Genomic DNA, 13399 nt, shown 5'->3' on the forward strand with positions numbered 1-13399 from the left:
CTTCTAGTTGGTGTGTGACGTGTGCTGCCTCTATAGCCTGCCAAGGGATCTCATAATCATGATTTCTCCAAACATGCAATGGTCTAATTTGAAAAGCATAATAGTAAAAACTAAATACGGGATAGCTAAGCCTCTAGTGAGTTTGCTTCTGTGTTAGGTTGTATGTTTAATTTGTGCACGCTTTCCTCCCCCGATGAACTGCGATATGAGGGAATATATTTATATGATAAATTTAGGTGGTGATGCTAGGGGGATCATAACGAACAAAGGATTAATCTGTTCATTTAGACAGTTGTAACTCTGCCTTGTAAAGACACATAAAGAGAATCTCTTCAGGTCATCCACAATTTTCCTTTTTATTCCCTGAACTATTTGGTTAAAACTGGGGCAAATCTTTATGCCAAGGTACGTAAAGGATGTACAGATAGGGATGTCAGCAGTTAAATTGGTATTTTTTGCAGCTGTATCTAATGGGAGAAGGGCAGATTTAGTCCAGTTGATTATCCTGCCATCTCTCTAAATAAATCAAAGAGTTTTAGGACCTGTGGTAGTGATGTCCAAATACTGGATATAAAAAGAAGTCAATCATCTGCATATAATGAAAGATAGTATCTAGATTGGTATGGGAGATATTGTGTCACTTTCTCTAATGGACTGAGCTAGGGGCTCTGGGTATAGGGCTAAGAGAAGAGGGGAAATGGGACAACCCTGTCTGGTTCCATGATGTAAACGAAAGGCTTGTGATTGACATGTTCCTGTAAGAACTGTTGCATGACTGTATAATGTTTGTATGTCTGAGTGGTCAAAAATAGGCAAAGCTAACTTTTGAAGAAACAAGGTGCGCTTCTCCATGTCTACACGACAGTCTGATGTCCAGAGACCGCTGTAAGAATTTTAGAAAACATCATTGATTGCACTGGGATCTGTAACAATATCGCCCTTTGTCGTACAAATAGCATTAATCACTGGTTTAGATTCATTTTGTTTTAAATTAAGGGCTAATAGTCTTCTTGGGTGGTCACCATCATAATAATATCTTTGTTTGGTTCTGTGTAAAATAAACCCGGCCTCGCTTATAGATAAACTTCTATATTCTCCCCTTAACACATTGAGGATATTGGTGTTGACTATCTCCTTCTCATTTTCAGAAAACCATTTGTTGTGCTCAGCTTTTAGCCTGGAGGCAAAGCCAATGCATGTGCCTCTTATGAAGCTCTTTGCTGCTTCCCATAATGTCTGGGGATTATCACATGGCCCAACATTGTGTTCAATAAATTCACAGAGTTCTGTTTTCATTTGTGACAGGAAACCAGCATTGCTAAGTAAAGAGTCATTGGGTAGTCAATGAACAGTGTTAAAGTGCATGACACAGAGGCATGATCGGATTAAAATAGGGAGCATATTAATATGAGGTATATTATTTATAAGAGAAGGGCTGTAGTAGTCAAATGTCCATTTACTGTTTAACATTTAAAAATAGTTTGAAAATTATTTTTAAAACAAAAGTTTGTTCAAACAATGATACAATTGATAAAACAATTAAATTGTGCAGCTTTTCTACACTTTCAAAATGTAATTGGACTGAATGGATCATATTCTGTTAGTGAAACAAGTCATTTTGCAAAACTTGTGGAACTCTGCAACATGTGACATTGCAATTACACATTTTGGCCGCTATGTCAAATTTGCTTAAAGCCTGGTGCTGTTCCTGTATCCAGTTCTCTTTATACATCCATGGCTAGGACCAGCAGGGGTTAGCTTAGCCTAGCATACAGATTGAAAGCAGAGGAAAACAGCTAGCCTGGCTCTGTCCAGAAGTACCTGTCTACAAGCACCTCTAAAGCTATTTTAACACATTATATCTGGTCTGTTGCGTAAATGACTCTACGATGTCACTGCTCCCAGCAAAGAAATGGTTTATAATAGGTTGTGCTAAACTAAGCTTACAGGGTGCCAGCCCCAGCTACATATTTAGGGTGCAGACACGACAGTGATATCTGCTCATCTACTCTTGGCAAGAAAGCAAATAAGCTTATAAAAATACAATATAAAGACACTGAAAATGAAGGCAATAATGTCTATAAAACTCTATTTGAGGGATTATTTTCTGTTTCTTTAGGGTGCCATAAGCAGAGCACAACGAGGAGTACACACTGATATTAAAGCACTCAACTGGAGAACAATAAAATGATAATAAAAGAAAAAATCTCTGACAAAATCAAAATATGTTATATGTTTACTGCAATGACTACCTACTTAGGAAATTTTAAAGTTAAATGCCAGGAAGTGATAAATGTTGAATGTGTGCAGACAAGACACAAGAATAGTGTAAAGGAAAGGGATGACTACACAGCTGCAGGGGAAGCCTTACAGTGCAGTGAGCCTTACAGTGGAGAAATGATGCAGTGCACAGCCTTTTAAGATTATGTTCCTTACAAGAAGGCAGATTTCCTGCTGACCAGATGAATCATAGCTGAATCTTTCTTTTTAGGTATTTCAAGTTACCATGTGAAGAATTTGACGCAGATCTCAGTTGGCACTTTTCTTGGCCTAAAGCCTCGAGAACAGAGCTGACCTGTGAAATGCCTGTTCCCAACCTATCACAAGTGTCAGTTCTTCTGCGCTCTTGTAATTCAACAGAACTTGTCAACAACATCTAAAATAAATCTGAAAAGATGAGTTATGACAGTAGCTGAGACAACTAACTTATTTTTCACGCTCTTCTTCAGATAAATTAAAACTGAATGACGGAAATAAAGCTAGTAGAAAAATATTTTCATGATTGCATGACTGCTTTGCAAGTGCCCCAAATCTACAGAAGCCGTGTTGACAGTGTGATGAAAACAGCATGTTGCCATACTGTATTACACACAGCTCACACTGGAGAGCTCATCCCACTCTGCAGTGGTGGCATCCTCCTCCTTCCGCCTCTTATACTCTGTCCTATCTGAGGTTGATCTGCCCGGAGACAGCACTAACAAGCCACTGGGTAATGGTGTGTCCGTCACTGCTTAGGCAGCTATCCAGAAACATACAGCACATACAAACTGGGATACAAGGAATGAGAGAGTGACTGGGCCGGGAGGCAGTGAGAAGGACGGGTAGGGAAACTGAGTGAAAGAGCTGCGTGAAGGGAAAATATATAGCAGAGGAGAGAATACTGCAAAGCAAGAAAACACTTTTTGCTTTCAGCACTAAAACACTCTTAGCGTCTTTTTTCTGCTGTGGCCCATGCAGCTTTTTCTAAAGAAAATATACTACAAATAAGAGAAATATTACTGTGATGACTTTTTACTTTTTAGAATTGATTTTACATGCAAAAAACAACAAGATCATGATGCATTTTTAGACACATTTGTGACTGTAATAAAGATTAGTAATGCTGTATTTCCATTGGAAGATATTTGTCTATTTTTGTCTTTAATGGATTGAATGAATTTAAACCAGATACAAATCACAGCCAGATATAGATACAAATATGCCAATTTTCATAGAGCAAGACCAAATTAGTCAGTATTAGTGCAGCTGAGGCACTAGTGTCCTGCATGGATTTTCATATGCAATTAGTATGTAAGTTGTGCATGTATGTGTGCATGTGTGAGTGTAGTACACGCAGCAGTAGAGCTCTAGTCAGTTGTTTTTCACCAGTTGTTCTCCACCAGCTGGGACCTGGACTGAGGGCAGAAGACCAGAGCATGTGGGACATATGTGTCACCACAGAACATATGCAAACACAGTAGGAAGATGCATGCAAATCTGTCCAGCCTGCACATACAATGGCATATACTCAACGGATAACAAATCATTAATAAATACATGCTTCAGACATGAGCTGATTATTTTAAATGTATAATAAAGTCTGTTGTCTGTTTTGTTTTTTCTGGTCTTTAAGAATAACCAACAGTTAAAAGAAACTTAGGCCACTCAGTCCCAGAAGCAATTCCAATTTCAATCTGCAGTTTCCCTGCCCTTTTATAATGCACCTCTCCTGAGAACAGACAGAGTCGATTCGATGTTATTGTAGTGGCAGGCTTGCACTCTGTCATTCGCTCTTACATTTATAAAAGTGTCCGACCGACAGATTGGAACCAGGAGGTGTTTTTTTCTGTGGAAGTAATATCACCTCCGGATAATATTCCCTTCGTCAGGCAAGAGCACAGACAGACAGACAAACAGAAAGACAGACAGACAGGCAGGTGGGGAAGGATGCAGATGACGGAGGAAAACAAAGAACACTGTTGCTGTACTTTTTTTTTTTTTACTGATTAAAACATTTCTGAGCTATGATAATCAAAGTTTTACTGCAAAGGTTACAGCCGCTGTATGATCAAAATGATGCACAAGTAAGTGGACTGTAAACAATGGGCGCTGCATGTTAAGTGAAAGATGACTCAAACCTTGCATACTGAAAAAGATTTTTAAGGTTAGTTAGTTATGATCAAGGTTACACCTATAGTTAATATCTTTAAAAACAGCTCTGACCACAGTGAGAGGTGCCTCAAGTCTCCACTGAGTCACTGTAAGAAATATGAGGCTGTAAAATGCTCCTTATTACCACACTTTCTCCTGTCTTCTCCTCTAAGGGCGATTTAATTGGTTGTCATTAACATATTTCATCTTTTCCCTCTTCATCTATCCTTTTTCAGCTGCTTCCCTCTCACATTCCAACAACATCTCTCTGCGTCTCTCTCCTGTCTTCTTGTCTGATCATATTCTCCCTCATCATCCACCACATCACCCATCATCCTATAATCCATAAGTGTGAGATATCAGCCGGACAGTGTTCTGCTGTCGGCTGTATCAGGCTGTCTCTTTATTTCGACTCCCTGCTATGAGCTGCACAAAGATCGTTGGAGTTCTACAAGCGAGTCACAATAAAATGTTCAACTAGTCAAGCGGTGGAATAAAAGGGCATGAGGAAGCAAGCGGGGGATGTAAATATATAACAACGCAAATGTTCACTGATGGAGACCAATGTTGTAGGCCTATCTCTGACATGATTTTCTTTGGGAAGGAATTTGAAAAATCAGCTGTAACATAATTTGCAAATGATGTATGGAGCTAATACAGATTCGTATACAATACATTCACTTTCTGTTGACTGAGTCACTTTTATCTCAGACCAAGCTGACTGGTGTACACATGATGAGAAATGACACTGTTTAAATAATGATGAGCTGGCAGCAACAAGCAAATATCCCCTTCTGTCTCACACACACACACACACACACACACACACACACACACACACACACACACACACAAATTTTAGCCTTCAGCTCCTCCCTCTCTTGGCCTTTTTTTCCATAAGCGACCTTGAGCTGTGAAGCCCTGTCAGCATCTGCCTCTTGTTGCTATATGCATGTTTGCATTAATGACTGAATGTAAAACAGCAATCATTCATTATTCAGGCAGCACTTTTCTCTCCTTTAAATCTTACGAATTTGTACTTTTTTCTGATTTAAATGCTGTGAACAATAACAACACAGTCCATCTTGCATCTACACAGCAAGGCTTGATATCCTTATATCTTTGCTCATTCTTTATAGAAATCATCATCTTGACATTTAGATCAATGAGCAACTGAGCCACCACACGAACTATAGTGGACAACACTTAAGATCCAATTACTGGGGGATTTATAAGAAATATCTTGGCAAAACATGGGGAGTGGGAGGTGGAGTGGGAGGTGGCGTGTGGGTGTTATTGTGCGCTTGCTGAATCCTGAGCTTGCAATAGAGACACTGTGATGTCCAGTGCTCACTGCACAAAACTACATGAATTATTCACTTTCTCAAGATTATGACTTATTAATTCAAGTATGAAATGTATGGTATTATTAGAATAGATATTAATATACATCCCCTATATTAAATGTAAGTGATATTAAACTATTCCTCATTTTATTGGGGACCCTGGAGGCCACATGATGCTGGTCCCAGCTCCCCAGCCGCTCTGGGTGGCACACATGTCCACAGATACCCGCTGAGTGCTAATATTAACACAACAAACAAGACGTCACTCATATTTGGGTGGACACCCGATGGGGCGATGCAGCTGATCACACCTGACTGCAGTGCGTTTGCCTCGCTACACTCTCAGACAGACAGCAGAACCGGCTCCCCTTACCTCTTGCAATTGCTCCAACTCCTTCCTGAGAGTGTCTTGCTCGGTCTCCAGGTCTGCATACTTCTGCTTCAGCGCCTGGTTCTCCTCCAGGACAACCAAACCGCACTCTGCAGCCCGGATCTTCTCCCGGTTCGCCTCGGCCAGTTCCTGGGTGAGCCGCTCCACCTCGGCCCGGTACTGATCCACCGACTCCCCGCATCCTACACCGGCGGCCATCGCCCCTCTCTCTCTCTCTCTCTCTCTCTCTGAGTGTGTGTGTCAGTCCCCCTGTCGGTCTGCGGTTCCCCCTGTCTCTCTCCACCGCTCTGGACAGAGAGCCACAGAAGCGGGCGGAGGCTGAGAGATGCTGAATATCCGCCCCCCTCTCCTGAGAGCCAGCGCAGGCAGGCAGAAATATTAAATTTAAAAGGATATTTGCCTCATTAATGTTGTCAACAGCACTGACTGTAATAGGCCTAGCAGAGAAATAAAATTAAAACGACCATAACTGCTGATAGATGAAGCCTGGCGATTTAAAACCAGGTCAGTGTAGTCTGCTGTGACACTCAGCAAAACAGAGCATCATTTCTGCTTATTCATGGATGCAAGGGCGCCACCTGTCCGCTGTTTTAGGACATAGCGTCGAATCTCTCTATGCAAAATGTTCATCTGAATCCTAGTTGCAGCCTGTTATATCCTATTCAATGTACACACGTTTTTACAGTTGTAGACCTACATGTGCAGCCAGTTCTTCACAGTGTTATATACACGCTGTTACTGTATTTAATGGCCGCTGTACTTTCCAACTAACTCCAAACCAAAGTATTTACTTTCAAAGTTCATAGTTCATAGTTTTCTCTCTTATATAGCTTATAACTTTTTCACAGCAGACGTTTTGACTTGTCATACTGTAGCAGAATAAGCACACTGACACTAACAATGGAAGTGTCACAGTAAGCCATGTCAGTGCGCTAGCGTGTACAATAGCAGAGCTCTGATCCAGAATGAAATGCAGCTATAATTAATATTATAAGTTACACCTGTGATTGACAAGTCGAGATGTTCACTGCATATTCCAAATTTCTGCTAGGAACCAAAAAAATAAAATAAAAATAAAACAAAAAACAGAAAGCAAACCTAAAACTCTGATAATAATGTTGATTGTGAATAATGGTGGTGATTTCAGTCCATGTAGAAACATGTATGTGTTCCCTGTATAAATAAAAACTATATTTCTGTTGTATAGCAAGAGACCTTTTTCACAGCGGGAATTTTGACTTGTCAAAGCAGGACAAGCACAGGTGGAGGTAATAGTACCTGGACCCTGAAACTGACACAAATGAAAAGCAGCCATCTTGAGGGTTAATAGTTCCTCCTGTGTTTTTCCTACACGTTGTATGTGAACGAGGGTATTTTATAATGTCATATTTTGACCTATTGGGTGAAAATTGTGTTTCTTCCAAACTAAAAGTGTTTCAGTTAAATCTATATTTCATGGTTATTAAATATATGCATATCCAGGGAGGCAAGTGGGGCTTAGTAAGCAATTAAAGTAACGTCCAGCTTAGTTCAGTCATTTTTTTGGTTTGTACTGGACTCTTTTTAATTTAGGCAAATGTGTATGTTCAAAAGATAAAAATTAAATTGTTTATCAGATGGTTAAAATATGATTCAAAATAAAAAAGTATATGAAACACTGAAACAATCAATACTTTTGAGGCTCTATAATTTTCAGACATAATCCAGTAAGTGCACCAATTTATGTACACACAGTATTTCCACAACATACAGTTACATTTCAAAATTTGTTATTGAACATTACAAATACAGACATCCAAACAGCAAATACTCTAGAACACTTAATAATCACTGTTAAGGTAGCATTGTGTGAAGTCTGTACTGATTTCTTTGAAATGATCCTCAACCTGAGCTCATATCAGCAGAGCTCAGTGAGGTTTTCATTGTGTCTGTGTCGTGGCATCAACATGCTTTTCATATCAGGGAGCAGTCTTGTTAAAGTGAGTTCCTCCTATGATGTCAAAGCCGATCCTGTGCTTAACAGCAGGATAGATAACTGAACAAACAAAACGAAGTCAACCATTGACTGGTCCTTTCAATGACCACATCCAGAGAGATTTATGGCACTTTATATCACTAATGCTACTGAAATATGTAGAAAATACGTCACTTCTTGACAAAACAATTATCACACATCTGGTTCCAAAACATTTACAACATCTACATTTCAATGAGATCACCTATATTTTGTCTTTTTGCCTGAACAAGTACCATTCAGGACAAAGACAATGAATTTTTTTTGGTGCACTCCACCAACTATTTTTGTCTGTAACCCCTCCCACGCAGCAAAGCGTAGGCTACAGTTTATCTTACAGCAAACATATGCAATAAAAGAAGATATGACTGGGGTGAAAAGTTTAGCCGCTGTCAGAACTTTGTTATATGCAATCAGTTATGGTACTGTCAAGTCGGTTATGGTATTGATAGTGAAGGCGGTGCTGTGTTATCTTTCTTATAATTGGTAATAATGAAAAATAGCCTATGTAACACTTCTCGGAAAAGAAAGAGATATAAGGCTGTTTGAACCATTGTGCGAGTGTTCTCAGAAGAATATTGCTGTCATGAGAAATATGTTTCCAGGTGAATGGAAACAGTTACAGTAAAGAACAAATAGTTGAATTATTACAAAGAAGGTTGTGAAATACATCTACAGTGGCCTAATGTGTAATACTGGTTGGACAAATTAATACAGATGAATAAAGACAGTAATTTACAAATTTGTTTGTACTTTTCATTCAAGTCACAATTAATTACGTCACCAGCTACAAAATACAGTAATTGTATATATTTTATATATTCCATTTGTACTCCTTTGATCACATTTGACAAAGCTGACCTGCCAGTAACTCAGCCCCAAATTAAGATAAGTACAGGTTGTAGGAAAGTCAAACAGGTGAACTGTTTATGGCCGCACTATATCTTATCTCTGACAAGGAAATGTAGTGTCATGAAAAAAGTCTAAACGCTCTCCTGCGAAATAACAGAGCACAAACACTCTCTACCAAGAAGCAGCCTGTGGCCTCAAGTGCCCTCAAACCTTTATCTTGTCAAATGGATCAGCACTGACTTATTGCAAGACCCTGTATTATAAAGAAAACCAAGCTGATTTCAGTAGCCAGCTCACAAAGATGTCATTTCTTTTTAATGCAAGTCAGCTTTATGGGTAAATGAATGAAAAACATACAGTTGTTTACATGCAAACTTTATTTCGGTAAATACAGCATATCTGACAATTACAGTAAAATCATCAATAAAATTGGTTTTTACAGTGTAATTCAATAGTTTTCTGTATCACCAGAAAAAACATTATGATCTTTGTACCAGATAATCTAAAAAAACCCCAGAACATAATTGTACCATCATGTGTAAGAATACAGTAGGTGCTATCTATCTGTTCCCAGCGGGTCAAAATACAGAGTCCTGAGATGTGGGGAATGTGTATTGGTCAGCACGGTGGGTGTTGATGTCACTCTGACAAACAATTGTGATTGAAGGGGTTAAGGTAAGCAGCATGGCAGCCAGCACACTGTCTGCAGCTGGGGCATCTGTAAGAGCAGAAGAATAAGTTATCTCAAAGGAACAACAAAGGAATCATTGCTTCACCCTATGATAGACAGATAAACTCTTTATTGATTAGATACCTGCTTTAGTCAATTTTCCAGAGCTATTGTTGCAACATAAAATGTTCACTTTTTAAAAGGAAGAGATTAAGTGATTATAATGAATGTTATGTTCTGGGCTATATATTTTCTAACTATTAACAATATGATCAGTTTGTCTTGTGTTACCTTATAATAAAGCAGGGGATTACTGGGTGAGTGTATGTGCTGTCTGGCCATCAGCTCTATATCTTTCAGTGTTTCAGCTTTCCTCCACTTGGCTCTGCGGTTCTGGAACCAAATCTGAAGCAAAAATGAAACACAAAATGAGAATCAATTTACCTAAAATGAAATTTACTTACAATTTAGGCATAAAGCAGTCTTAGTAAAGATCCAGTGTCTTATTACTTTCTTCTTAGAACAAATCATCCTGGATTAATTTATTATCAGTTTTTACTACATAATTTTATCTTGTAATGTGTCACTAATCATTCAAAGGTTATTATCTTATATAAGAAGTTGTCCAAAGACCATTATTATTGTTTCACTGATGGCTATTTGGTGTCACATGCTGAATTGTTACTAACCCCAGTTACAGACTTATTGACTTCTGTTTAACTTAAGCTATAAATCTTTAGCAAAATAAACACCATGTGAACCGTCAGATCTTGTTAATGGTTAAAGTTAAGTTTAATGTTAATGTTTATCTGAATGTTGCCATAGCATTGAATATTGCTACATTTGAATATACACAATATGGCAACAATTACATTTACACATTATAAAGATATTGAAAATTGCCATAATGGTCCTTGGGAAACCAGATACATGAAAAATTCCCTCAATTTTACTCACTCATTTTAAAACACTGCCAAAAAATGTCAAAAGCGCAACATTCAAACAGGCTTAACATCATAAACAATCAGCTGCATGCATCCTATCTACCTGTATTCGGCCCTCAGTGAGGTGCAGAGAAGAGGCTAACTGGTCTCTGGTGTTGACGTCTGGATAGTGAGTCTGCTGGAAAACCCTCTCCAGCTCGTGCACCTGGAACGGTGTGAAAGTGACCCTCGTTTGCCTCTTTTTTCTCTGACCTGTAAGCAAATGTTCATCATTGTCATCCTCATCAACATCATTATTTAAATATGCATCTAAACATGCAGCTGTCACATTAAATGTTTCTTCAAGTCCTCTTCACTCTTATTTTATACAGTATGTAGTATTACTTTATAATACTCACTTATGCAGTCTGTGGTGGCTTTTGGAGACTCTTCAAGTAGTCTCATTTGTGGAATTTCTATGGACAGAGAAAAACGGTCCATCATTTACATACATTTAGTGATCATATTTTTGTAAAAATTAAATCTCTTTGGAAAGTTAAATAATGAGAGTAAATTAAAGCTGCAAGCAGTGATGAATAGGCCCTCGCACCACGTGTGTTGGAGGAAGCGGCAGCCTGACTTGCATTTGCATTTTCATGAATATCAGATGTTGCAGTAAGGATTAAAATATTAATTCCTGTGTCGACTTTGTGGCACTAGAAAACACGCACTAATTATATGTCATGCTGCTGTATATCTTGTGTAGACCATACCATAGAAATGTCATGTAAATCAAGTGGTGTTTGTCACATCAGGCTGACTTACTGTTGTCAGTAGGTGGCGCTATGACTATGACCTAATATTGACATGTAGATGTGTTCACGCCTGGAAAGCATGAGAAATTTGGGGCAGATTGGACAATGTAAAGTGGAGTTACAACAACTTCCTGTTTCTTCGGCAAAATTTTTACCTCAAAATCTTAACAATTTATCATCTCAAAGGTCTTTAGATGACACCGACCAAATGTGAGGTTGCTGAGGTTAAATCTGTAGGAGGAATTTGTTAAAATACAACGCCTGTCAATTGCTTTGCTTTGCGAAAAAAATACACAGTAGATTAAATTTTTTTTTTTTTTAAAAAGTCTATAGATGTTACATCTGTCTACCAAATTTCGTACATATATGTCAAATTCAAAGGTGGGGGCTTTGACTTTAAAATTTTCTAGGGGCCCCCTCAACCCATTTTGCCACACCGATGCCCAAGACCCATATCAGATGTCAAGTTTTGCGTTGGAGGGCGTTGGACCCTGGCGCTTTTATGCTCGGACCCTAATAGAAAACAAAACATACCTGCACATATATGCTGATTAGATATTCTGGTGTTCTCCTTGATAACAGACCAGTTACGATGAACTCTTTTGTCCCTTCTGACACACGTGGGCTTCCCCAGAATCTCCTCAATTGAATGGGATAACTTTTTGCGTGGGAGAGATTCCCTTTCTCGATCCATGCAGGAGTCTTTCTCTGTGTCTCCTCTATTCCACATATCCAGTAGTTTATCCCCCGCCATCATCACCTTCGTCATCAGCTGTCCTTTTATAGTATAGTATAGACTTCAATCACAAATATTCACGAGCACAAATTATCCCAAAGTGTGTCTTTTTTCGTCAAATCTCCTTCTCAGAATAAGAAAACTCTTCCTCTCTGGCTTCTCCCTCTTCTCGCTGGTCTATATGTTGAACTCTACTCTCTGTAAGGTGAGGACAGTCAGGTTTATCCTCCCTCTCCTGTCAGCCTGTGTTTGACCTGCATCACATGGTCATCATGGGGGAGGAGCGACTCCAGTATGTAACTGCATTCTTCTAGGAAACTTATCAGCATCCATTGATGTCAACGCTTTTTTTTCAGTGTCCCTAAAGAACTGTTGATTTAAGGTGTACTCATTGTAAATAATAAGAACACCTCCAATATTATTATCTGACCATATCACTCTTTCACACACACAATTTAATAAAACCCTGCACTCAATATAAACATAAGGCTCAAAGAAATATCTCTGTGTTTCTGTTGCTTGATTAAAACCAAGATATTTTTTCCAACTGTAAAACATATCTAAATTGCTGCTTCTCTTTCTTATCACTAGGTTTATTGGAAGGATAATCTTTATCACCTTGGCCTCTGCATGCCCTCTCACACTTCAGTTCACCTCTCAGAAACACTGGGAACAACCTGTTACTGACTCCTTGTGGCTTGTGGTAGAAAAAGTCTTTGGTCTTTGTCAGATATGTCTCCATCTAGTGGTGTTGGCTCTTAAGGGAATTATTTTTTTGTTTCTTTTATCTTATGAAAGGCTGGCAAAGTTGACAAGCCATCTAAATTTTTAGTTTATTAGCAAATATACACTTTAATTTTGTCACACAAAATGCACACACAAAGGGCAAATGACATTTTATTTTGATTAAATGATTATTATTATTTTTATACTTTCATACAACTGGGGTGAACTTCGGATTCAGTGCTTTGATAATTCATTATATAAAACAACAAATTTTTACTCACAGATCCGGTGTATTTTGGAGCATGAATTAAAAAACCGTAGGGACTGTTTTCTACCTCTGTCACTTATGAGTCACAGAATGTGACCCAAATATGTGTCTCATGTGATGTTTAGATGCAGAGAGTGGAGTAGACTGAAACATATATTTAAAACAAATACACATGAGAGTATGCCAATAAAAATACATTTCATGAGTGAAACCTTAAACTTTGTCAGATATGAGTGTGGAAACAATCT

General features: G+C 38.6%; 2 protein-coding genes across 6 annotated transcripts in view; both read right to left on the minus strand.

Annotated features, from left to right (window-relative positions):
- The window catches only part of bicd1a (bicaudal D homolog 1a), a 37523-nt gene extending 30214 nt beyond the window's left edge, over positions 1-7309 (minus strand). For 2 of the 5 annotated variants that reach the window (XM_067589117.1, XM_067589116.1), the window contains exon 1: positions 6130-7307. In XM_067589117.1, coding sequence (XP_067445218.1) covers positions 6130-6345 — 216 coding nt within the window. In that variant the 5' untranslated portion in view covers positions 6346-7307. Of the gene's footprint in view, positions 1-6129 lie in introns of all 5 variants that reach the window. The other 3 variants (XM_067589119.1, XM_067589121.1, XM_067589120.1) reach the window with 2 other exon arrangements.
- Positions 7310-9371: 2062 nt separating this feature from the next.
- Positions 9372-12602, minus strand: LOC137182729 (intestine-specific homeobox-like). The gene is made up of 5 exons (XM_067589123.1): positions 11956-12602; positions 11026-11082; positions 10731-10879; positions 9975-10088; positions 9372-9731 (listed from the first exon to the last, which is right to left on the minus strand). Exons 1-5 carry the CDS (start codon positions 12188-12190, stop codon positions 9684-9686), a joined length of 603 nt encoding a protein of 200 aa, XP_067445224.1. The 5' UTR covers positions 12191-12602; the 3' UTR covers positions 9372-9683.
- Positions 12603-13399: the final 797 nt, after the last annotated feature.

Source organism: Thunnus thynnus, chromosome 5 (assembly GCF_963924715.1).
Source record: "Thunnus thynnus chromosome 5, fThuThy2.1, whole genome shotgun sequence".
Classification (NCBI taxonomy): Eukaryota; Metazoa; Chordata; class Actinopteri; order Scombriformes; family Scombridae; genus Thunnus; species Thunnus thynnus.

Bases quoted from the DNA above. Each gene is read 5' to 3' on its own strand.
- LOC137182729 (XM_067589123.1), bottom strand. From the start codon at position 12,190: ATGACGAAGGTGATGATGGCGGGGGATAAACTACTGGATATGTGGAAT. The intron at 11,083-11,955 runs GTATGTTTTGTT...CTCTGTCCATAG, and splicing joins TAATCAGCATATATGTGCAG to AAATTCCACAAATGAGACTA. The intron at 10,089-10,730 runs GTAGATAGGATG...TTTTTGCTTCAG, and splicing joins TCACTGAGGGCCGAATACAG to ATTTGGTTCCAGAACCGCAG.